The sequence below is a fragment of the Callorhinchus milii genome, unplaced genomic scaffold (assembly GCF_018977255.1).
Source record: "Callorhinchus milii isolate IMCB2004 unplaced genomic scaffold, IMCB_Cmil_1.0 Scaffold3, whole genome shotgun sequence".
NCBI lineage: Eukaryota > Metazoa > Chordata > Chondrichthyes > Chimaeriformes > Callorhinchidae > Callorhinchus > Callorhinchus milii.
Genome location: NW_024704744.1, coordinates 28,994,809 through 29,022,492, shown reverse-complemented (window position 1 = coordinate 29,022,492; position 27,684 = coordinate 28,994,809). Strand labels below are relative to the sequence as shown.

Here is a 27,684-nt window from a genome sequence, read left to right as displayed (position 1 = left end):
CATACATTGCACAATGGACATGACAACAAAGATAACTATCACTAAGTTTAGCTTCTTAGTAACTACCATGAGGCCACAATACATTTACAGACAAATACAGCTGTTTTCCAAAGTACTTTATATTTGGCAATGACTAATATTACTGCATGGTTTGCAGCTATTTTGGCAAAATGTTTCTTTTCTCTACCTTTATGGCTGATTTCCATTACTCTTGAATATCATGCGGACCTAGAATTTCATTTCTTGCCATTCATGTCTGCTTATTATACTGGTGAACCTACCTCCCAATGAATAGATCTTCCCAACTTCCAAGACAGCCTAGTCCAGAGCCACCTATCTAGCCACTGAAAATTTTATTTAGTGCTTTTAACCCTCGGCTATTTCCACAATCAATCTGTGCACTCCAAATTGTATTGCTGCCTCAATGCGCATTTACGCAGTTAAGAGGCTTCTTAACACTATTAAAAAAAATGTGAGTTTTCCATTTAGTAATCAGGCACTGGATTTGCTACTACAATACTTTTACTCTCTCCTGGGAGGTCGGCCACAGAAGATGGAGAATTGCACACGCTCAGAGCAGCATAAATGGTAACATGCCCAATGGCACATACTAGGGATAAACACACGTTAATTTACCAAGTGGAGCGTAGCCCTCTAGGTGGAAATTTGAAACACCGTTGTTCTTTTAAAATTTCAGTATTTTGGTTACCATCTTAAAAACAGAACAGTTCAAATTGCCCATGCTTCCTTAGTTCTGACCTACTGGCCAGCACAAGCTGTTAGGATTGATGTGAGCTCAGACTTAAACAGGAAGTCAGACCACCTGTGCTGTGGCTCTATTCGGATGCAGATTTTTCCAGCGATATTTTGTCCAAGTGTTCAAACTGTGGTGACATGGTCAACCATTCCTGGATTATCTCGTATCTCTACACATTCAATCTCCTCTTTCCTCTCTGCGCGTTTCTTTTTCTTGTGTCGTTTTTTGGATGGAGGGAAAAATGTCAAAAATACAGGTAATATAACAAAGCAATGTAGCAGTGTGCAGATGGCTGTGAGAAGTAAACACTTAAACAGTGTGAAGGTCAGATTCGAAGGCACGAAAAACAGGGGTATTAACCCTAAAAGAAAGCAAATATTACTCTGTAAAATGGCTGCTCCATTCCATTCTAAAGAGTTTTTGATACACTGAGTCCTGGTACGCTCCTTTTCTAAAACAAATGTAAAAAGCAGAGGTGCACAGTGGTCTATGGCATAGTTCAGGGAGTAGATAAGGCACAAGATTGAGATGCTGTCCATATCTACTTTCCATAGTGTCATAAATCCAACCACACCAAACTCCATTGATGTTACACTAAGTATCACCCAGATGTTACCCAAAGCACTAATAACTAAAGAAATAGTCAGCACTAGAATGATCAGGACACTGATACTTGAGTTCAGGATTGGCGAAGTGATGGAGGAGCTGTATCGATCCATGAAAACAAAGGTTGGATTGAACACAATATATTTAATCCTAGAAATGAGTGAGTGTTTCCGTAGTGTTTCCAGTAGATCGATCATTTCTTCATGTATGTTCTCTGCAGTTCTGGCCACCATGTACACACGAGATGCAATGATGTCCACTTCTTCTGATGTCTTTGAAAAAATGATGTCATCCATGTAGTTTCGAAACTCAGGTTGCTTCAAAAAAGAAGTTGACAGAATGTTGATGAAATCGCTTTTGGTTAGTACTGTAAAATTCATTTTTTTCAAATAATGCAAGTAATGTTCAATCCACGATATTCTGATAAAGCCCCTGCTAATTACTTGTAAGTCTTCTTGTATTGTTGCATTCCAGTATTCTATTGGCTCGTAAATATAAAACCTATCACTGGGCTGTAGTTACTGAAATACTTTTGCTGGGCTACTGTGAAAGAAACACTTTGTGAATCACTAGCGAGCATGTTAACAAGATTTAACCTATCACTGATTTGTAAACATCCCATAAAGGAAAATGACACATAAATCAGGTATAACAACACGACAAAAGGCTTGACATATGTATTAGTGATCCATTCAGTGTAGTGCTCCCTTAAAAAACGCTGAATGAAATGTTTTTGATAGGGATCACTTTCGTGGGAAGTGGATGGCTGGTATCCATCATTCATCATGGTTTTGAACCAGACTGGCCTAGAAGCTAAATATTCAGGAGAGGGAATTCGACAGCAAAATATACTATGGTAGCGGTTCTGTTCCAGCTGCCCAGCAAAGACCAAGCATGAACCGTAAAAGGAAAAAACATAGAAGTAGTTCACCAGAACAGTGACACACATGTTCTGACAGAAAATTTTAACAGATTCAATATTCGTGAATGGGCTTGCACCCATACCGAAGGTGATGATGTAGAGTGAGCTCGTCATAGTGTAGGACACCATCACATCAGAATATGCAGCCGCTATTCTTTCCTTAAATGGCTGGTCTTCTTTTGCTCTCCGCCATCCAGCTAAAAGCTCAAACACCCCTTTGGTTCCATGACCTTAAAGAAAGCAAAAGAATACAACTGTAATGGAACAGTTCTGTGAACTCTGAAACAGTTACTAAAGAATCCTGTTAGAATTTCCATTGACCCATGGGAACTTCACTCTGGATTTTTACCACATGAGAACGGAGTTCCTGGGGGTCGGTGTGATACATTTCCATCCCCCTTTGGACAACCCAGTTCTTTACTAGGTAATGCTGTTAAGAAATACCTGAAATTAGACCCCATTGCTATGTTAGTATTTATATAATTGATATATTTAGTAAAAATATATAAAAAATGCAAGGTGAGATATTCACCTGTAGTATGTAAAAATGACAGAAACATGGGATTGCACAATGAGTTCACAGCAGATTATTCATATTATTCAATTGAGAAAATGGGTGAAAAGGGTAAAACTGTGAATATCAGATACCTGTGATACAAAATACAGTACCTTGCATTTTAATCTTTAACATAATACTAATACTAATAGTAATAATAATAATAAGACAGCTACTTGGTGAAGAATTCAATTTAGGAAGTACAAGAACTGGAGTGGGATTATCTTTAATTTTCATATTTTTAAATTATGCACTATCTTGATGGAATCCAATAATAATATATAATATTATTGATAATAATCCTTGCATTTACTATATTGCCTTATCACGTTGTTGTGATATCGCAAAACTGCTTCACAGGATATACTGTAAAGTGATATGACTGTGTGAATATTGTGGACAATGAGCAATGGTCTTTTCTGGCTCCTATATCTGTCTACATTAAACAGTCACTTGATAGGACAAAAATGACTGTAAAACACTTTCAACATTTAAGATGCTACACAAATGTAACTTATTTTTATTCTATTATATATTCATGCCAATTAATATAAGGATTGTTATTTGACTGAGTATCCCTTATATTCACTATCTGTACAGCATGCATTAAGCTATTGTATCACATGAAGAACATCAGCATTTTTGTCATGTTCAGAATCTGGCACCAGCTCAAGTACAGCTCAGTGCTGCAGGATATCAGTAAATTGCTTGTGTGCCAGTACATTATGACCCAGATTGAATGAATCCTTGTTTAAGTTCACCTCCTCGGAAAGTGTGCTTTGCTCCTACCACACAGTTGATCATCAAATCTGGTTTTGCAAAATAATCACAATTATTTTAAAATGTGAAATTTGATTACTGACGAGCTGTCAACAAACTGAGTTACTGTTGTTTTTTATTGTAAGAAGCATTGCATGTGGTCTTTCAGAATGTGGGAATTTCTAACTACAGCAGATTTAATTGTCTACTAGATTCAAGATTAGATAATAGACTGTCCCCAAACATGTTCTCATTTGTCTTCAGCCTGATTTTCAATAGTGCAAACTGCTTTAGTATCTGACATGGCACTATATTGCAGCTTTCTCTACTAAAGTTGCAATGAAAAAATAAATATTCAACAACAAATGTCTTACTTTCCTGGTTTCTGGAATTTAAAAATCTAAGAATGTAAAATGTAATAGCACTAAATCCATCTTGTTATCTGATGCTTTTCCTAATTTGATGTGAAAATAAAATAGGCATACTGTACAATGAAATCATATGTAATCGCTCACATCTTTGTTCATAGAATTGCACATGGTCAGCACATAGGGAAGCTATTATGAGACCATTTTAAAATAAAAACCTTATCTGGAATAAAGAGAAAGATTATACATGACTATTCCTTCTCAGATGTCTTTGGATTTATGTGATTCTGCCTTTGTATTCCACCATTGACTGCTCTATGAGCAACATTTGACATTTAAGAATCCTGGGTTTTCTTGGTTTCTGTTCTAAACAAACACACAGTGAAACCATAACATAGTCTGGGAAGCACTTTGTGACATCCTTTTGATGTGAAAGGCATAATACCAATTGCAATGATTATTATTATTACTACTACATAGAAGAGTATATTACATTAACCTTTTGGAACAAGGACAAGTGGTTTTCTCAATCTCAAGTGCTAGCTAAATAATGGTAGCCAGATAAGATTGTTCATTGGCTGTTTGTGGGACACTGATGTTCGCAAGTTGACAGCAGGCTGCACAAAAATAAGTCACTGCACTTGACTGTAAAACACTTTGACATGTTTCACTGTAACTATGCAAGTCCTTTTTCTCGGAGGATTTAGTAATCAGCACCTATAATGATTATTGGGTATAATGATCATGAATTGTTGTGTATAAATGACCAATTACCATCAATTTTATTGACTGAGTAATATGTAATAAATGGCTATTATATAAAAATGAAAGGAATGCTGCAGAGAAATCAGCTGTTAATTGACCTGTATGGAGAAAGTTTGACAGCTCGTTCAAGACGTGTTCAGCTGCTAATTGACCCACATGGGAACCCTAAAACTGTATGAACAAAGAACGTGCTAATTGATTACCATTCATTAAATTATTGCTCAACTAATTCCCAGCTTAGATAAGGAGGGGATACCCCTCTTGGGAAAGAGTGCACACTCCATACCAAACAAACAAAAATCATAAAGATCTGGAACTCTCAATAGTTTAATTTGGAGACTCTTAAGAATGGTGATTTGTTTCCACATGTGTCAGATACCTGGCCAATCAAAAAAAATCCCTATCTTTTGTGTAGAACTATTCAGGTTGAGAGGACATCCCAAAGTGCTTCACAGAATATACTGTAAAGGGGAGTGACTGTGTTTTCTGAGCGAATATGGCAGCCAACTTGCATGTAGCAATTATCCACAAACAACCGTGAAGTGAATGACAGATTTTATTTGGGGAATTGTTGGCCGGGATATTGGGAGAAGCTCCCTTCTCTTTTCGAATAGTACCACCTGAACAGGCAGATGGAGCCTTGGTTTGCTGACTCATCCAAAGGATGGCTGCGTATGTTGGAATGTCGTCTTAGACTGTGAGTTCCAACTTTCGTTGTGGGACTTGAATCCACAGCCTCTAACTCAGAGGCGAGAATACTACCAATTAAGCCAGGCTGACATACAATATAAAAATGATGATTGTAATTCTTGTCTTCGAACTGTGAGGAGTTATTATAAAAATAAGTTGCAAGATTTGTTTGACCTTATTCTTCATATGGAAGGTATTGTTTTTCCGCTGCCTACTGACTTTATATTTCTAGCTATCATTTTATATTACTGTTCTGCTACAATGGCTTTGGCTATGAAGAAGACTCTCATGATTGCTTTTATTCACTTCATGATTATCTGTGAGACATTGGGGTGTGCAAACTGGCTGCTAAATCCACCTCCAAAATATAAAAGAACATAAGAACTTGCTCGGCAAAAGAAGTCTAACGTCCATTCAGTTCACCTTCCAACATCCTGGCAGTCATGTTGTTAGAATATACACTTTTTGTATACTGCTAGAATCATAATAGATGTTGTGAATAGGTTAACTTTTAAGTTAAGTGTGGGGGACAACTGAACTGACAGTCATGGGTTAGGACACATCTGGTTTTCTCTGTTTTTGAAAGAATAAAGGACAGGGGCAGGGGGTCACCTCTTATCAGTAAATGACAACAAGCCACAGAGGTAACGGTCCAAGGTACCAGTCAACACAGGATCTCGACTGAGCAATAAGTCGCTAAATTCTGACAGGGCCTGCCAACCGACAGAAGGCAACCCTCAAGAATAGCAACTAATGAGCAAGTTGCTTAAACTAGAGGGCCTTGGTACCATCCCGGGATACTGATAAGAAATAACCAGTCACTTAAAAGGAATGTACTAATGATCCCACACCACAGATAAGACCCTAAACTGATCAATCCTCTATCTTAGACAATTAGATCAGATAACAGGGGTCTTAAGGGCAATGTGTATGTGTGCTGAGGCTCGTACACCCCATGAGGTGCTCACGTGAACCCAGCATGATTTCGACCAGGGGATCTAATGTCCGCACCATGATTGGATGAACATTGGTATAAGAGTTCCGATAACTTTGTGTACGCGGCCGTCCCGGGTCGCGGAGACAAGGATATGGGAGATGGGGCCGTCCTGGGTCGCGGAAACAAGGATACGGGAGATGGGGCCATCCCGGGCTGCGGAGACAAGGGTACGGAGATGGAAGTTTGAGAGCTGGAAACACTAAGACTGAGGATATCAGATGGAAGATTGGAAGCTGTAAGCAAGAAGACTGAAAGCATGAAGAATCAAGGTTGTGTGCTGTAAAGACACAGTGTTGAACTCGAGATACCTATGGTGGTATTATTCTGTTATAAGATCTATTGATTGTACCGGCCTTTGGTCTGACCCATCAGGATATTAGGGAATAACGAATGAATAATAATAAAACAGTCTGATATCTGGTTAAAGGAATTAGCGTTATTTCCTAACAGATTTGGCTGATTTTATTTTCTAACAACGTTATATGTCATGTCCCAAACTATATATTGTATTCCGAGATGCACAGCCACTAAATTTTACAGTAAATTCTGTGAAAATCTTTGAAATGTTTTGACAATGCTCAAACAAATGCAAGGATTGGATATCAGATCAATCTTATGGTTGGAGCAGATTTACTGCGAGTTTAACATTTATGTATATCTGATATGAATAGATTACTATTCTGTCCTTGAAATTCTGAAACCTGAAAAATAATAATGACACTAATAGTTCATTTCAAATAAGGAGTCAATGCTAGGATAGAAAGCAGCAGCAAAAGCCCAAATAATCCAATAGTAACTATTGTAAATAGACACACAAGTAAAGAAACAAATGTCAACGTTTGACTCATTCTAATACTGTGGGAAAAGGAACCGAAACATCTCCAAGTTCTTAAATTTAAATGAAGTTAAATATAAACTTTATAAATGAGTTTGTCATTGTTGACCTGAAGAATGTTCTTTCTATAGTGTTAATCCTAATATACTCGACTTCGAGATCCTCACACTCGTGTTTAAATCCCTTCGCTCTCTGGTACCTCCCTACCTTTCCGACCTCCTCAATCCCCAATTCACCACCCGGCATTTCCGCTCGACTGGCACCGGCCTCCTGCTCATCCCTCACACCCTCCGCCCCACCATTGGAGGTCAGGCTTTCAGCCACTAAGCCCCGAAACTCTAGAACGCTCTCCCTCAAACCTTCCAGCATGCCCCCTCGCTCCCCTCTTTCAGGTCCCGCCTGAAAAGCTTGCTCTTCGCCCGTGCTTAAGGCCCCCTCCCCCTGGCTCGGAGTCAGGCTTCGCTACTGTTAAGCTCTCTGAGACGCTACCCTACATGGAGGGCACTATATAAGTGCAAGTTGTTGTTGTTGCATATTCCAAATTCAATATTAAGCAGATTCCAATGTTCAGAAATTTCTAATTTTATAGTTGCTAAGTAGCTGAAGGGAAATCAACAATTAGTGTAGGTGCAAAAGTTAAAAATTGACATAATTCCTGACAACTCCATAAGCCATCCACATTTTAATTTAATGCAAAACTACTTTTTCTATCAGGCAGTGCAGCTGATAAAGCTCCAAGGTGTAATTAAACCTTGAAATAGCAGCATTTCACAAGTGTGGAAAAGTGGTTTAAAATACAGTATATTCTGTGAAGCGCTTTAAGAAGTCTCAAAGACGTGATAAGACTCTATATCAAATGCAGGGATTATTATTATTATTAAAATGTATGTGTCATTGATAGAATTAAGTGGCCAGCATAACTGGCTAAATAGAATAAAACCTCCTTGATACAAGTCACTTGCTGATTATTGCCTAGAATACAGCAAAGTCTATAAAGATTTAAAAACATAATTTTATGTTACTAATTGTGTGCCTGTACCTGTCAAGGTAACTACTGTAGTAGAAAGTGTGTAGCCAAATGTGGATTAACAGTTTAGGAATTTGACCAGCTGTTTGATGCTAACAACACAATGCATTGTACCTCTGGCTGGTGTTCACCTCTGTCATCCTGTGATTGTAAGAATGATACAACAACAACTTGCATTAATATTGCACCCTTCATGCAGGATAGCATCTTAACAGTGGTGGTGCTTGACACCGAACCAGGAGAGAAGTGAGGCGCCATAAGCATGCTCAATGAGGAAGATTTTCAATTGCGATCTAAAGATGGGCAAGGAGGGAGCAATCTGCATCTACTTGTATTTGATATAGTGCCCTATCATGTCGTCATTTTAGAGGAAGGGGCTGGGGATGAAATGGGAGGAGAGGGGAAAGGTGGGAAAGTGCAGTGTAAGAGAAATGTTTTAAGGTGTCTTTTGAAAGAGGAAAAGGAGGGGGAAGGTGGAGAACCTCTGGTATGGAATGCAAGAGAGCAAGGGCAGAATGGCTCAAGGTACACTTATTAATTTTCGTTGAGTGGGCAGGGGACATTAAGTAGGTCAGTTTTTGCTGAGCAGAGGTTTAGTAAGTACAGTTGCAGAATATCCCAGAGTCAGAGTTAGGCGGGGCAATACAGGCATCTAAATGTGAGGGCGAAAATCTTGAATTTGATCCAATGGGGATGGGGAGCCAATGGAGCTGGGTGAGGATAGGGTGGTGAGTTTGCTGAGAGGACTCAACATGCAAAATTCAGGACAGTCTGCAGCTTGTTTAGGGAGGAGTTGGAGATCTGGCAAGTCCATTGAGCCAACCATGTGCTTCCTCAGACCCACTTTTCAACAGAGAATGAAATGAGAAGCTAATGGACTTAATGTATTCTCATCTGCTGCTTGTCTTATCCATCTTCAATTTGGCAAGATCTTTCACAAATGCTTTCATTATTGTACAATTATGCAGAAAGAATCTATACAATTAACTGACAGTTTGGTTAGAGAAATGTACCATTTATTATCAGTACAGGGGCATATAAATACCCCGCTGTATGTTTGTTATGCTGTTAAATCATAAATTATATGAATAGTAATCTTTAATTTTCCTTAGTCATGTGACGAGTAAAACATTATCTCTTATCAATATGTTGGCCAGTTTAGACTGATAACTAAGTACTGACTAATGTAGTGCACTTGAATGCTGGGCTAAATTGTCAAGCTGCTGCAACAATGACAATTCATATGCTGCAACAAATGGAGGATTTTGCTGCACTACCTGTGCCAAAGCTTCTTTCATCCTCCTTCAGGCCCAATGCATCAGTACTCTTTCTGGACAGAAAAAACCCCACTGACTGAGTGAGGCTTTTTCTGTACAGAATGCATTGTCTTTTTGTTACCTTCAATTTCCTCCTGTCAAGCTTTTACAAATCGTAACATTTTCCTGAAAGTAAGTACAACTAACAAATGATTGGTGTTATTACAATCCAGAGATGTCAAAATGTAACATTTGGGGTTTTAAAAAACAAATGGCCTGACTTGGATTCCAGTTGGGTTGAAAGTAAGTATTTAATGAACAGCAACAGACTGATTCATGGAATTCAGCACAAGTTTGAATGCTATTGATTGCTTGCAGAAGAGGGAGAAAACAGAAGGACAGTCAAGATGAAGGTTAATAAAGCACTGTCCCACAGGTATTTTGTCCACATGGATCAAATGATATAGGCAGGATCGGAATATGTTCTTGCTGCTTGTTTATTGATATTAATGTAGAATCATGTATTGATCCTGGTTGTCCAACATATGGTTTCCTGAAGCTGTGACATACACTGATTCAACTCTCCAAGGAGCTTTGTGGGAAGGGAGGATTGATATTGGCAATATGCTATAGACAGCAATTCCAAATTTGGCAAAAACTAAGAATACATTTAGAACTGCTTTCAACCAGATCAATTCCTTCTCTGCAACCCACAGTAAAACATATCTTTCCTCTCCAACATCAACGGGTTCTTAAATGAATCAGATGTTGTGACCCAGACCAACCTTCCTGATAAACCATTCCTTCTGTTGATTATCTTTTATGTAAAGAGCTTTGTTCCAGTGACTGTCATAAACTTTCCCATCACAACCCCAAACCTGTACCTGCCCTATGTGTCTTATCCTTCTGCCTTTTTACCTTTTTTTTAATCCCATTTATCAACCCTTATTACCTCTATACAGTGTCCTCTGAGACAGCACCATCTTATCAGTCCTCATATCTCATTCACTTAACCATTGGGGAGCAGACTCGCTTTCCTCTTACTGCTCTAGGGCCTTGTTGACTCTTATCTCAGAATGAGGAGAACTGTACCCAACTGTACTCAATCTAACACCAACTAGAGTTCTGTACAACTGAAACATGACTTCTCAGGATTTGAACTCAATTGATTTAGAAATATAGCCCTGTTTGTTTTGTTTATGAATCATATTATGAATGATTTTTGTTTTGGAATATGTTCTGAATAACACTGGTTAGGTATGATGTGCAATGAATCAACTAATGCTCTTGGGTCTCCTTCAACTGCCCACCTGAAAAGTTCTATCCCATCCATGGAGTAAATATACACCCCTGCCCATTTCCTAGATGCAGTGTGGTATATTATATGTATGAACTGAAATAATCAATTGGGAAGTTGTGGAGTTCTCTTTATAAGATCGTGGCTCGCTCCTCTGATTCTGATTCCCAGCTTCATGCCATTTGAAAATGTAACTACCTTGTGCCAAGTGAGGTCATTTATCTGTGCCAGAGACTTGAAGAGCTCTAAGCCACCTTCCCCATTTTTATTTACCTTCCTTTATGATTATTACATTAGAATACATTAGAATATACAGCAAAGAAACAGGCCTTTCGGCCCAACTGGTCTATGCCAGTGTTTATGCTCCACATGAGCCTCCTCCTGCCCTTCCTCAACTAAGCCTTCAAGCATAACCTTCTATTCCTTTCTCCCTCATGTACCTATCTAGCTTTCCCTTAAATACATCTATGCTATTTGCCTCAACAACTCCTTGTTATAGCATGTTCCACATTCCCACTACTCTCTGGGAAGAAATTTCTTCTAAATTCCCTATTTGATCTATTTGTGACTATTTTATATTGATGGCCCCTGGTTTTGGTCTCCCCCACAAATGGTCCATTGATGGTAGGGGTCATGAAGCAGGCCAGTGTATGCTGAGCATAGGTAGTGGCTGGAGCAGTAGGGTCATAGAGATAGGGAGGGGCAAGGCTGTGGAGGGATTTGAAAGTGAAGACAAGGATCTTATATTCAATCTGCTTGAGGATGGGGAGCCAGTAGAGCCAAACCAGGATGTTTGTGATGGACTCACGGTACTTGGTGCGGGAGAGGACATTTATTGCAAAGTATGTAGCAACAAGCAGAATGCCGTTCAGCCTGTCAAACCTGTTCTACAGTTTATTAGATCATGGCATATCTTTTAGTGTGTCTCCTTGGCTTTTCCTCACATACCTTAATATCCAAGTAAAATATCTATCTATAGATGGATGCAGGATTGATCTCGCATATTGCTTGTTTCTGTTGATTTAAGTCACACTGTAGAGAGAGGCACTGAGTAGAGGACAAGTATTTCTGCACAGAAGGTGGGCTGCTTTCACTCACCTTCCTAGGTTCAAATTCAAGATATAAATAAATATGGTGCCCTGTTCTTTTTCTTTCATTTTCACCTTATCACTAAAATACTGTGCAGTAACAGATAACTTCACTATCTTGTTACTTTTTATTCAAATATTATGATAAGAAAGAAGTAGAAATCAATCATCAGTTACAACTAATGGAGTTGAAGGTGCAACTTGCATTTATAAAGCACCATTCACGTGATGTATCATCCCAGAGCGCTTCACAGTGGCGGAGTGTGACAGTGAGCCAGGGAGAGAGGGAGGGGGGAGATGACCATATGCATGATCAAAAAGGAAGTTCTTTAGGTGGAATTTGAAGGTGGGGAGAGAGGGGGAAAGGGGGAGGGATTGAGGGAGAGAGTTTCGGGGCATAGTGGCTGAAGGCATGGCCACAGATGGTGAAATGCAGGGGACAAGGCACAAAATGAAGTCATTTGAAAACGAGTGAGAGGATCTTGAAATCGATCCATTCAGTGACTGGGAGCCAGTGGAGCCTGGCAAGCACAGAATTTCATGTGGGTGAGTATGTGTGCGGCGGAGTTTTGAATTAATTGGATCTTGGCGGAGCTGGAGAAACCAGCGAGGAGGACATTGGAATAGTCCAGCCAGGAATTGACAAAGTCGTGGAGAAGGGTTTCAGCTGAGTCGGCTGTGAGGTATGGCGGAGGTGCACAATATATTAAAAGCCAAAAAAATGTAGTCAGTTGCATTCCAGTTACTTGCCACAATGTTAAACAAGTCTTCTCTAGCATACTTCAATAAGATTACTCAAGCTGACAAAAGCTTCAACAAAATCAGTATTTAGTATTAATAAAATGACAATTTCTTGACAGATTTGGCAATCCAAAAGTTTAATGTGTAGAAGCATGTGCATAGATGCATAAAGATCTGGTGAGACTGGGTGGATAAGTGGCAGTTTAATAAATGGAAATGTAAAACTCGTGTGATTCAGCAGGAGAATGGGTCGTATAGAACATACGCAAAATGGAAAAGTCTTTGATGAATTAAAACAGGAAATATCTTTGAGGTATGAAAGATTGACCATCACATTTCCCACTACCTCTCCTCTGCGAGGCTTTCTATGCTTTTTCATCAATTGTCTCAGTAACTAAATCAGATCTGTCCTGGGCAAACAAATGGTGCAAAAAGAATGGTGTAACTGGTGGAGGAATAGGAATCCTAAGATCAGGTTACCTATCACTGAGGATAAAATTAATGTTATCAGCAATTATATACAGTAGAGCAGTTTGGCAGGCTATAAACTTATTTCTTGTTCAGTGTAGTCCAAATTGATAGCACGCCATGGACTTCATGATGATGATACATTCCATATCAAAGTCCAAGCACTACAAAATTATCAAGATTTGTTGTTACTACTGATGACTCTGACCAACACTGCAAGATACCTGGTGTTTTGCCAGATCGCCACATTTATCCAAGTTGCAGAATTACTGGTGCTCTTACATGAAAATATTCTATAATATTTTCAATTTTAGGGGTCAGCCGAGTGTCTAACATATGGAACCCCGACAACATGTTTAAGAGTATCCAAACCAAATGGAGAATTCCACATATGTACACTACTTACACAAGGAAATGCAGAAATTCCCTTTTTTGGAATGAAATGTGCACTCTCTCCCTAGATGGACACACCCTGTTCACCTAATTCTGGAGATTAATGGGCCCAAGGCTTGTGAGTCCCAGAGTATACATTGAGTCCTGTTTGAACCCCAATGCACATGCTGGGGTCTCCAAGAGTAACTGCTACTGAAGATTATCCAGCTAAAATTCCATCGTTTGGCATTGAAAGCACTGTCTGGTTAGCTTCCCGTTGCTTGTCCAGCCAGGACTACCCTAATCATTAGGGCTTTGGTTTACAGGATTAACAAGAGGTGAATGGGTAGAATCCCTGCCCCAGTGTTTACCTCTCCAACTCCTGTCGTTAAGCCAGTCAGGCTGGTCTGTCATCAGCAGTGCCCTGGAGTATTGTGGATCCACCTAATCCAGTCTAATGAGATCACCAACAAAAACAACAACTTGCACTTATATAGCACCCTCCTATGGAGCGCTTAACAATGGCAGAGCCTGACTCTGAGCCCGGGGCGGTGGGTGGGTGTGGGGGGGAGGTGAACGTAAGCACGGTTGAAAAGGAAGGTTTTTCAGGCAGGACTTGAAAAAGGGGAGTGAGGGGGCAAGGTGAGGTGATTGAGAAAGAGTTTTCCAGAGCTTTGAGGCAGAGTGGTTGAAAATGTGATCTCCAATGGTGGAGCGGAGGGTGCGATGAACAAGCAGGAGGCCAGTGCCAGTCGAATGGAGGCGCACGGGCTGGATTGTGGTGTGAGGAGGTTGGAGAGGTAGGGAGGTGCCAGGGAGTGAATGGATTTGAACACAAGTGTGAGGATCTTGAAGTTGATCTGTTTGGTGTTGGGGAACCAGTGGAGTCTGGCCAGAACTGGTGAGATGGGGGTACGGAGTTTGGTCCCGGTCAGTATGTGGGCGGCAGAGTTCTGAATGAGTTGGATTATTTGAAAAATGGAGCTCGGGAGACCAGCGGGGAGTGCATTTGAGTAATCCAGGTGGGAGATGACAAACGCATATATGAATGTTTAGGCTGCATTTGGAGTAAGATACGATTGGAGGCAGGCAATGTGACGAAGGTGGAGGAAGGCAGTCCTGAACAGGGACTGGAATGTGGAAGAGGAAGGACAGCTGGGGGTCGAACTGGATGCCTAGATTGTGCACTGGTTTGGTGAGTCTGAGGGAGAGCCCAGGGAGGTTGAGGATTTCAGATCCACAGGAATGAAGACGTTGACAGGAGCCAAAGAATATGGCTTCCGTCTTGTCCACATTCAGCTGCAGGAAGTTTACATTCATCCAGCCTCTGATGTCTGCCAGACAAGCTGATAGAACATCGTCGGACCTGGAGTCAATGCTGGAGGAAGCAAAGTAGATTTGTGTATCATCTGCATACATGTGGAAGTTTACCCTGTGCCTCCGGATGACATTGCCAAGAGGGAGCATATAGATAAGGAAAAGAAGTGGGCCAAGGATGGAACCTTGGGGTTCCCCGCAGGTGACCAATCGGGGGCAGGAGGAGAAACCATTTGCTGAGATGAGTGGAGGCAGTTGGACACAAAGTATGCGAGTGTGGTCCCACTAAGGTGGATGAGGGAGGAGGGACTTGAATCACAGAGGGTTGACTCAATTCTGGCATTCCGTTGCCAAGCATGTCAGCTTGGAACCAGTTCAGCTCCAAGAAAAACCCATCGCGAAGCGCTTTGTCAATCGTCCTGACACGAAAAGCACTATTCCAAATGTAAGGCTTATTATTATTATTATTATTATTACTATGGGCTGCCATTCTACAGTCTCCAGGGCTATTTTTTTCCTTTTAATATTATATGCATAACGTAAAAACATATTGAGGAGCCCTGATTCCATTGCGTTAAGTTTATTTTTATCTTGGTCTGTCATAGTTATCCTGAATTATAGAGCCTCTAAAATAACATAATATAACATAACATAATATGTAGGAGCAGGAGTAGGCCATTCGGCCCTTCGAGCCTGCCCCGCCATTCAATCATGGCTGATCTTCTAATCTAACTCCAGCCAATAACCTAACCCTGCCTTATCCCCATATCCCTTAATCCCTTTTGCAATAAGAAATCTATCTATCTCAGTCTTGAATATGTTCAAGGATTGAGCGTCAACAGCCCTTTGGGGTAGCGAGTTCCATACATTCACCACCCTTTGAGTGAAGAAGTTCTTCCTCAACTCAGTGCAAAAGGGCTGGCCTCTGATTTTAAGGTTGTGATTGCTGGTTTTAGTTTCTCCAACCAGGGGAAACAATCTCCCACTATCTACTCTATCATGCCCTTTGATGATCTTACAGGTTTCTATAAGATCCCCTCTAATTCTTCTATACTCTACATAATATAGGCCCAAATTGGTCAGCCTATCCTCATAACTCATCCCCTTCAACCCTGGTGCTAACCTAGTAAATCTACGCTGCACCCCCTCCAAGGCAAGTACATCCTTCCTTAAATAATGAGACCAAAACTGCACACAGTATTCCAGGTGTGGTCTCACCAGGGCCCTATACAGTTGCAGCAAGACTTCCCTACTCTTATACTCTAATCCTTTCATAATGAATGCTAACACACCGTTCGCCTTCCTAATTGCTGCTGCACCTGCAGACTAACTTTCTGTGATTGGTGTACAAGGACACCCAAGTCCCTCTGGACGCTAACACATTCCAATCTCTCCCCTTCTAAAAAATAACCCGTTCTACTGTTTTTGCTACCCAGGTGGATGACTTCTCACTTCCCTACATTATACTTCATCTGCCACCTATCTGCCCAATTACCTAACCTATCGGTGTCGCACAGCATTTTTTAATGACCTCTAACAGGTGTAATATCCATATTTTCTATTCTAAGGGCAGTTTAATGTTTGGAATGGATCTTCCATTTCTATTTCTGGTTAAAGACTGAAGACACATGTACTTCATCATACATCTACTGTATAAAACCTGAGCTCTCACTGAATAACCTTGGTGCCAGGTTCCTTTGACTATAGTATGAGATGATTAATGAATGGAGTAGTTATGCACGCACAGTTCTTCAGATCAGAAACAACTTTACCACCATCTCCAATCGTTGTTTCTACGGTCCTTCTGATTATGATGGCTTGCTTTGGACCAGCGCCTTGGGACATCCTCCCGACGTGAAAGGTGCTCTATAAATCCAATCTTGTTATTGTTGTTGTTGCTATCTATTAGAGGCTTTACTTCCGGGTATTATTGGTAACATAGGCACAGGAATAAGTCAAAATGTAATTTTGTATTGTATTTGGCCTATTGAGCCTGCTCTGTTGTTAAACCTCTTTAATTCTTATTTCCATATTTTCCATATTTCTTAATATCCTTACTTATAATAATAATAATACTTGATAGTTATCCCCCCACCCCCCCTCTCTCGCTCTCTCTCTCTGGAATGTCTTAATCAACTCTCTAACTCTGTATCTATCTTCTGAGTTAGAATGTTATATTCTCAAGACCCTTTTTGTAAAGATTTACAAGCGCTCTGGGTTGCTACCCTGTGCGAGGGTTGCTATATAAATATAAATTATTGTTGTTGCTGTTGTTGTTCTTTTGCTAATACTTTCACCAATGTAGCCTGATTTTAAAATTATTTCCTGTACTGTTTTGTCTCAAACAGTTCTCAAGCGTTCTCAAAACTAAAAAACTCATTAAGAGAGAGAAAAAGGAGTATGAGGGCAAGCTAGCTAGGAACATAAGTCTGATTGTAAAAGTTTTTACAAATATATTTAGGGGAGCTAGTGAGGGTAAATGTAGGTCCACTTCAATCAGAGATGGGAGAAGTTGTAATGGGGGATAAGGACATGGCAGAGTCCCTAAATGGGTACTTTGCATCTGTTTTCACCCTAGAAGAGACAACAAGTCTGCCAACAATAGGGATGCACCAAGGGGATAAGGACAGGGAGCAACTTAGGGAATTTTTTATTAGTAGAGAATTGGTGCTAGGGAAACTGTTAGCACTAAAAAGTGACAAATCCTCTGGTCTGGATGGCTTGCATCCCAGGGTTTTAAAAGAGGTAGCTTATGAGATAGTGGAGACCTTATGTCTGATCTTCCAAAATTCCTTGGATTCTGGAACAGTCCCCATGGATTGGAAAATCGCAAATGTCACACCACTATTTAAAAAAGGTGGAAAGGATGGGGAACTATAGGCCAGTTAGCCTCACATCAGTGATAGGAAACATTTTAGAATCATTGATTAAGGATGTGGTAGTGCGGTATTTAGAGGAGCACAATATAATTAGGCCAAGTCAACATGGCTTTACAAAAGGGAAGTCATGTTTGACAAATCTCATAGAGTTTTTTGAGGACATTTCCAGTAAACTAGATAAGGGTGAATCAGTGGATGTGGTCTATTTGGACTTCCAGAAGGCATTCGATAAGGTGCCGCATAAAAGGTTAGTTCAAAAGGAGTGGAGTCCTGTAGCTCAGTGGTTAGAGCACTCGCTTTGCAAGTGAGAGACCTGAGTTCAATTCCAGGCAGGGCGAAACCTTGGGCAAGTTTCCTTACTCCACACGCCTAATAATAATCCCTCCAAAACCAAAAACAATAATTAAATTGGTCATTTTCAATCTACGACTGTTTGTGGGACATTGCTGTGCGCAATTGGCTGCCGCGTTCGCCCACAAATATACAGTCAATTCACTTTACAGTGTGTTCTGTGAAGCGCTTTGGGACGTCCTCCTGACGTGAAAAGCGCTATATCAAATGCAAGGATTATTATTATTATTATTATTATTAAAAGATAAGGGCCCGTGGAATTGGGGGGAGCATATTAACGTGGATTGGGGAATGGTTAACGGGTAGGAAACAAAGAGTAGGGATAAATGGGTCCTTTTCAGATTGGCGGGATGTGACAAGTGGAGTGCCACAAGGATCAGTCCTTGGGCCTCAGCTATATACCATCTACATCAATGATCTAGATGAGGACATCGAAGTTAATATATCTGAATTCGTGGATGACACAAAACTAGGAGGAAGTATCAACACAGAGGATGACATTAAAAAAATGCAGTGAGACATAGATAGGTTAGGTGATTGGGCAGGTAGGAGGCAGATGAAGCATAATGTAGGGAAGAGCGAAGTCATCCACCCTAGGTATCAAAAACAAAAGAGCGGGTTATTTTTTAGAAGGGGAGAGATTGGAATGTGTTAGCGTCCAGAGGGACTTGGGTGTCCTTGTACACCAATCACAAAAAGTTAGTCTGCAGGTGCAGCAAGAAATTAGGAAGACGAACGGTATGTTAGCATTCATTATGAAAGGATTAGAGTATAAGAGTAGGGAAGTCTTGCTGCAACTGTATAGGGCCCTGGTGAGACCACACCTGGAATACTGTGTGCAGTTTTGGTCTCCTTATTTAAGGAAGGATGTACTTACCTTGGAGGGAGTGCAGCGTAGATTTACTAGGTTAGTACCAGGGTTGAAGGGGATGAGTTACGAGGATAGGCTGACCAATTTGGGCCTATATTATGTAGAATATAGAAGAATTAGAGGGGATCTTATAGGAACCTGTAAGATCATCAAAGGGCATGATAGAGTAGATAGTGGGAGATTGTTTCCCCTGGTTGGAGAAACTAAAACCAGGAATCACAACCTTAAAGTGGAGTCCTGTAGCTCAGTGGTTAGAGCACTCGCTTTGCAAGCGAGAGACCTGGGATGTCCTCCCGACGTGAAAAGCGCTATATCAAATGCAAGGATTATTATTATTAAAATCAGAGGCCAACCCTTTCGCACTGAGTTGAGGAAGAACTTCTTCACTCAAAGGGTGGTGAACGTATGGTACTTGCTACCCCAAAGGCTGTTGACGCTCAGTCCTTGAACATATTCAAGACTGAGATAGATAGATTTCTTATTGCAAAAGGGATTAAGGGATATGGGGATAAGGCAGGGTCAGGTTATTAGCTGGAGTTAGATTAGAAGATCAGCCATGATTGAATGGCGGGGCAGGCTCAAAGGGCTGAATGGCCTACTCCTGCTCCTACATGTGATGTGATGTTATGTGATGTGATGTTAAGCATGTTGGCATGTCTCCCAATTATCCAAATTCAAGGGAGTGGAGGGAGAGATGAGGTGTGAGAAAAGCTGGTTAGCGAATGCGTTCTAGAACTTTGGCAAGGAAGGGCAGGTTAGAAATGGGACGGTGATTTGTAAGGTTAGATGGGCCAATGGTGCTTTTTTGAGGAGGAGAGTGATGACAGCGATTTTATGGGGGAGAGGAACCGAGCCTGAGGAGAGTGACTGGTTGATTATGTTTGCCTACGGTCACCTCTCTCCTTCCCCCGGCTCGACGTCATGCTTCATTACTATCAGGCGCTGTCGGTCGCGACCCTGCGTGAGGGGTGCTATATAAATCCAAGTTGTTGTTCTCAGTAGGTTTCACCCTTCCATACCAGGCCATGCCCTTGACACTCCATGGCGTGATAAATAAGATGCTGTAACAGATTCAGTTGTGCACATCAAATGTGTTAAGAAATGGTACATTTCAGAACTGCAGGACAATAGGATCTTTTCAACATTGTTTGGGCAGTATGTTGAGTACCTGCTTAGCAATTAAAATAGCATTTGAGTACTGCTTCATAAGCTAGTGGTTGTATTAAGCTAGTAACCTGTTTTTAGTTGTTTTAGCTGCACCAATGTGCCACTCTCAGTGGCTACCTGCATAGAGAGCTACTCAGAACCCAAGATTTAGATTCCCAGTGAGGAGAATGTGTGAAAGAGATGAAAGAAACATGGCTCTAATTTGAGGTATTTTTTATCAGACTGTGGAAACCATTCTGAAATAATAGGAGTGATATATCATCAGATACCAAAGGGCGAGGGTATAAGCTAGTGTTCAGGTAGATGTTTCATATCATGAGAGAACTGGACTCGGATAAAAGTGCAAAAGGAAAGGCTAGATGCCTTTCAAACATCCTATGTAAGAGCGATGTTGACTACGTCCTGGGAGGACAGAATGAATGATTTTCATCTAATGAGAAGAAAAGACCTCCATTGATCAATAATGTTTGGTGAGAGCATTCTGATGGCAAGTTAACTATGTTGTAGAATAGTAATCAAGGAATGTGCTAGAACAGAATATAGTTGGAAAACAATTATATTATTAACACTGAGAACTCAATCATCCACATTCCTTAATTGTCTAACTTGTGAAATAATAATAATAATCCTTGAATTTGATATAATGCTTTTCACATTTTCTAGACATCTCAAAGCACTTCCCAGAATAGACTGTAAAGTGAATTCACTGCATTTTTGTGGGCGAAACACAGCAGCCAATTGCGCACAGCAGTGTCCCACAAACAATCGTGGATTGAAGTTACCAAATTATTATTGTTTTTCTTTCTTGAGGAATTATTATCAGCCGTGTGGAGTAAGGAAACTTGCCCAAGGTTTCCCGCTGCGGGGAAATCGAACCCATGTCTCTCGCTTGTGAGGCGAGTGCTCCAACCACTGAGCTACAAGTCCACGTCCACCTTCATGTGCAAAACACAAAGTGAGTCGCATAAATTTCAACTCCCAGTTTACAATGGCAGATATACAAAATTTGCTGTCCAACTGCAGATCCAAAGTCAGCAAAGTAAACAAAAAGTAGAGAAAAAGAATAGTGAAAAACATCTGGTTGGATTATTCAACAGCGTTTTGTTTTTTGGAGATTGGGGTAATTTTGCATCTCCACCTTTGTAAAGTGACAATTGAAATTTATGCAATTCACTTTGGATCTATAAGCCATAAATGTTGTAAACCAGGAATTGTGGTTTAAAGCAATAAATCCAGTTTATGATTATTGTGGAATACAGCCCACTCGAGAGAAAATATAGCAAGCTAGTATCCTTCATTGAAGCAGATAGGTATTTTGAAAACAATATTTAAATAGATTTTAAAGCAACTTCCTACTGCTTGTCAGACAATAAGACCTGGATGAAACATAATCTTCTCTAATTCTATGTTGACGAAATTGAAGCTGTCTTGCCTGGTTGCCTTCAGTGCATCCTCACCTAAGGCGCTGACCATATCAACCTCCCTGGTTCCTGCCTCTAAATCACTGAGGCTGCGTGGAACCTTGACGTTTTGTTAGGTCTTCAACTCTCTTAACCTTTCATACAGTCTATGACCAAATCCGTTTACTTCCATCTCCAGAACATCGTCTATCTCCGTCAATACCTCAACTCCAATACAGCCAAGCCCTGCATCCACCCCTTTGTCACCACTAGACTTGTTCTGGGTTGCTACCCCGCATACGGGGCACTTTATTTAAATGCAAGTTGTTGTTGTTGTTGTTTTCCAGAGTCCTGCTTGCCCATCTCCCCAGCTTCACCCTCCACAAACTCCAGACCATCCAGAACTCTGCAAATCATATTTTCTTCTACACTGGGTTCCAACAGCTCAGTGGTTAGAGCACTCGCCTCGCAAGCGAGAGACTTGGGTTCAATTCCCGGCAGGGTGAAACCTTGGGCAAGTTTCCTTGATCCACACGCCTGATAATATCCCTCAAGAAAAAAATAATAATTGTATCACTCAATCCACAACCGTTTCTGGGACATTGCTGTGCCTGATTGGCTGCTGCATTTTGCCCACAAATATACAGTCAATTCACCTTACAGTATATTCTGTGAAGTGCTTTGAGATGTCTCAAAATCGTGAAAAGCACTACATCAAATGCAGGGATTATTATTATTATCCCCATCCTCGCCTGGTTTCAATGTCCACCTAAATCCCAGCAGATCAACTTTTAAGAGTCTCACCTTCAAATGCCTCCATAGCTTTGCACCATGAAATCTTTGTAATCTCCTGTAACCCTGTTCACCTGCCACTCCCTCTGCTCTACCAAATCCGACTTGCTTCCTGCCCTGTGTCTACTCTGGCCCACTATCAGTGAGCGAGCTTTATCCATTTTGTCCTCGCCTTCTAGATCTCTTGCCTGAAATCCCTCCACCTCATCCTTTCCCTCTCTGTATTCAGATCCCATCTGAAGACCTACATCTTTGACTGTGCTTTGGCCACCTACCCCCCAACTTCCCACCTCGGGGTCCCAACAACAACAACAACAACAAGATTCCATTTATAAAGCGCCTTTCACGTCAGGAGGACGTCCCAAGGCGCTGCACAGTTGGGTCATGACCCGAGCAGGGGGGAAATGGTCAGGGTGAGGGGAGGGAAGGGAGGGAGCGAGGAGGGGGGAAATGGTCAGGGTGAGGGGAGGGAAGGGAGGGAGCGAGGAGGGGGAAGAGAGTCGAGAGGGGAGCTGAAGGCACGGTCAAAGAGAGTCCCACTCAGTCTTTGTAATGTGAAATAATCTCTATAAGAGTAACTTGTTGTTATGTATAGCTGTATTACTTCCTAATTGAGTTCCACGTAAGAAGAATGAAATAGCAGCAAAAGGGATAATCCTAGCTTTTAGCTGCTATTCTCCATCAAAGATGGGAGAATTGGGTCAGAATAATTGTGTCATTTCTGCCCTAAATTCTGATACATATGTATCCCTGATCTCTACCATATGAGTTTCCCTAAGATTCAATTATTTGGATATATGTGAACACTACAAATCTAGTGCGTATTTTGTATCTGAACTGATTTTGATATCAAAAGTCTGTCTGATAATTTCTAATACATTTGGTATTTTAGTTCAGTAATTATGTAATATTCACAGGTTCAAGTTTGATTTGTCACAAATTCCTCAACTTCTTGACTAAAGAATAACAATAATAATCCTTACATTTGGTATAGTACCTTTCTCAATGAAAGAATGTCTCAAAGCATTTCAAAGGATATGCTGTGTATTTTGAAGAAGAAACACAACAGCTAATTTGCACACAGCAATATCCCACAAACAGCCATTGAGTTTTGCCCACAAACGTATACAATCAATTCACTTTACAGAATATTCTGTGAAGTGCTTTGAGACGCCTCAAATACATGATGAGACACTATATCAAATTCAAGGATTATTATTATTATGTAGTGAATGACCACTTTTATTTGGGGGATTGTTGGACAGGACACCTTCCCTTTTGAATAATAATAATCCTTACATTTGAAAGAAATACTTATCAAGCGTGATGGTGGAGCAGAGGGAACTAGAGAGGTGCAATTTGCTGGAGCCATCTGGGTGAAGGCAGCAGGCAGTGGAGTAAAGTGTAAGCAGGTTGGAGAGGTAGGGAGGTCCAGGACATAAACTCATTCAAATGTGAGTATCTTGAAATCAATCCAATTTCGATAGAAAGCCAGTGGAGCCTGACAACAACTGGGTGATGGAAGTAATTGGTGAAATGTGATACCCTTCTCAGATCAGGTAATCAGCTAACTCAAGGTCAGAGATCAAATTTGGGATCTTCTCGGTCTATATGGCTCATGATTATACCACAGAGGACATTTCTCCCTCCCACTGAGTATTTTAATAATAAATTCTCATTATTGCTTCAAAGAAGGTTTTAAAGTCAGAACCAAATAATTAAAAAGGCAAAATAACATTGACCAGATGTTGGGTTTAAGCCTATTTTCATTTCAGTTCCTCAAAATGTCTTTTTCACCTTACAAAAATAACTGAAGGTCTCTTCATGCTACTGTAATCCCGAATCAGCTCATGTTATCTGAGGTGGCTTTGTCTGGATGGCTTAATACAATTATAACCATCCCTAGCCCCATTGTCTAACTTTGATAATATTATTAACACCATCATTGGGAAAATAAATGAATTTTCACCAATGTCTTTCAGCAATATTCATCTGTGTCCTTAACTGATATGAAAATAATGGAAATTCAGCATTAGCTACATGACTGGACACACTTCCAGTAACCATGCATCTTCTAAAAATGCAGTAGTGCCAATTAAGGCAGCATGATATTTTCTATATAGACTCAAATAGAACGTGATTCATGCCAGGCATGTCACCCAGATTATCTGGGTCCAGACTATCCCAAATTCCCCTCCCAATAATTCAACAATCCTTTGGCCCAGAGACTTCATATTCCAAATCACCACTTTTAGCGGTTACAGAAATCTGAGATCTTTATCCTCATCCATTAGTGTGACATTTAAACTATTAAATATGACTTTTAATAGCACTTTAAGACTTTATCCAGTGTGAAGAAGCATTAACATTCTTCCCCTGGAGATAAACGGGTTCAGGATCCACTCTTGCTTAAACAAAGCATTTTGGATCCTCACTAACTAAAAAATAGGTCAAGTTGGATGTAAAAACTCTTTAGTAAGATAAATTTCCAGAAATTATGAGGAAGGAAGGTATTAAATTTCCAAACCTGTTGATAAGAACAGGTTTTAGAGATAGGTTTTAACCACATTTTCTGTCCAGTTGATAAAACATTCTTTCGTTTTGGAGTCCTGGAGTCCGGTAGCTCAGTGGTTAGAGCACTCAACTCGCAAGTGAGCGATCTGGGTTCGATTGCCCGCAGGGCTAAATGATGGGCAAGTTTCCTTACTTCTCATGTCGCTGTTTAGCCAGCAGTAAGAAGGAACCCGGTCATTAGTTGAATGGCGGATTACTTTTCCATGGGTAATAATTCCTTCAAAATAATAATAATAATTTGGTCATCCAATCCATGAGCTCAAGACCTTTCTCTTTGACTGTGCCTTCAGCTCCCCTCTCGACTCTCTATCCCCTCCTCGCTCCCTCCCTTCCATCCCCTCACCCTGACCATTTCCCCCCTGCTCGGGTCCTGACCCAACTGTACAGCGCTTTGGGACGTCCTCCCGACGTGAAAGGCGCTCTATAAATGGAATCTTGTTGTTGTTGTTGTTGAGCGTTGGTGGGACTCTGCTGTGTGCAATTAGCAGCCGCCATTCGCCCAAAATATTCAGCCAATTCACTTTACAGTATATTCTGTGAAGCGCCTTGAGACGTCTCGAAGACTTGATAAGGTGTTATATCAAATACAAGGATTATTATTAATTAAAAAATATCATTAAGTAAAGAATGGAATAAATTCAGGAATAGCACATTCCCCCAACTCCATAGTACAAAATTCACTGACAACACTAAGCTGTATGGTAAGTGATAAGTTTAAGAATGTATTATTCTGTTTACAAAGAAAAATGAGACTCAGAGGAAAAATAAGTATTTTCGAGTGGATAAAATGCATTACTTATTAACTTGAAACATGGAATGTATCTGTACAATGAACATGCAACATGTTTTGCAAGATTTAAGAATTGTTTAGAATATGTTTTCAATGTGTCAGTAAAACTATCATGTGCCATGAATTATCTACGCATTCAATGGAAGAATGTTAAAACCTACTTACAGTTATTGTTCCTAATGGACTGACACAAATAACACAATTTTTTTAAACACAAATAAGCCACATAGTGTACTTATATCCTTAATGGTTCAATGGGTGAATGTGCACTATGAAGGAAAAGTTACTGTTTGCTAGTGCAAATGATATTTGCTTTCCGTGCTTCTAATGTCAATACCATTACAGACATGGAATGCAACATTCACTAGCATAAGAGCCCATTATAACATAAAAACATAAGAAATGCTATATATACTATATTCTGTGAAGTGCTTTGGGACGTCTAGAAGATGTGAAAAGTGCTATATCAAATGCAAGGATTATTATTATTATTAGACGAAAAAAAACCAAGGTCCATCTAGTTTGCCTTCCACCTTCCTGGAGTAGCATCCACATATGTCCTGAACTACCTATGTACTATATCCCATAACAACAACAACAACAAGATTCCATTTATAAAGCGCCTTTCACGTCAGGAGGACGTCCCAAGGCGCTGCACAGTTGGGTCATGACCCGAGCAGGGGGGAAATGGTCAGGGTGAGGGGAGGGGAGGGAGCGAGGAGGGGGAAATGGTCAGGGTGAGGGGAGGGGAGGGAGCGAGGAGGGGGGAAATGGTCAGGGTGAGGGGAGGGATGGGAGGGAGCGAGAAGGGGGAAGAGAGTCGAGAGGGGAGCTGAAGGCTCGGTCAAAGAGAAAGGTTTTGAGACCGGCCTTGAAGGAGGAAAGGGAGGAAGCGGCGAAGGCACTGGGGGATAGAGTTCCAGAGCCTCGGGGCTGAGAGTCTGAAGGCCCGACCACCAATGGTTGGGCGATTGGGGCGGGGGACGTGGAGCAGACCGGAGCCGGAGGAACGGAGGGTACGGGTAGGTAGGTAGGGGGATAGTAGGTTGGAGAGGTAGGAGGGAGCAAGGCCGTGAATGGCCTTGTAGGTGAGGATGAGGATCTTGAAATCAATCCTCTGGGGATGGGGAGCCAGTGGAGGCGAACGAGGGTGGGAGTGATGTGGTCCCGAAGCCTGGTGCGGGACAGTACACGAGCTGCAGAGTTCTGAATGACCTGCAGCTTGTGGAGGGAGGTGGCGGGAAGGCCGGCGAGGAGAGAGTTCCCATAGTTCCCATAGTCCCATAATGTTACTTCCTAAAAGAAAACTATCTAATCTGTGTTTGAAAAGAATCAACACTTCCTGCTTCAACTGTCTCCCTAGGGAGCCTGTTCCAAAGGTTCACTTTCGCTCACTGAAATAGTGTTTGTGTAGATTTGTTCTGAATTTACCCCTTCAATCGCAGGCCATGTCCTCTGGTTTTACTATTCTGGACAAGTTGAAACAGCTTATCATGATCTATATTGTCTTGCCCCTTTAGAATCTTAAAGACAGCAATCATGTTGCCTCTCAATCTTTTTTCCAGTGTGAATATGCCCAATTTACCCTTCTCATAGTCCAGTCCCTTCATACCCTCAATCATTTATGTTGCCCTCCTCTGTATCTTCTTGATACTCCAATATCCTTTTTGTACTACGGAGACCAGAACTGTACACAGTACTCTAAGTATGGTCTCACCAATGATTTATACAGTGGTAGTATTACCCCACTATTTCGGCTTGCTATTGATCTTTCGATACATCCCAACTTCTGGTTTGCTTTACTCATTTATTCCATTGTGTGGGACTCAGTCATTTAACTATGAATGTGTATGGTTTGATACCTAGTCTTTGATGAATTAACTGAACTGATTTTAGAAATTGTTGAAGATGCTAAGATTTACCTTAGTGTTCCCAAGCCAGGCAAAGAAAAAATAATATAAGGTTCCTCCCCATCATTTCATGATCCATTTGCCTTTGCTGGAAAATGCATGTGTATGGATGTCAATGTTAGGTTCAGT

At 40.8% G+C, this 27,684-nt stretch overlaps 1 protein-coding gene across 1 annotated transcript in view; it reads right to left on the bottom strand.

The window, feature by feature from the left end:
- Positions 1-879: 879 nt before the first annotated feature.
- Positions 880-27,684, bottom strand: part of ptchd4 (patched domain containing 4) — a 52,609-nt gene continuing 25,804 nt past the window's right edge. Inside the window, 2 exon segments of the mRNA XM_007903312.2 lie at positions 880-1,865; positions 1,868-2,515. Of these exon segments, the coding sequence (XP_007901503.2) occupies positions 880-1,865; positions 1,868-2,515 (1,634 nt within the window).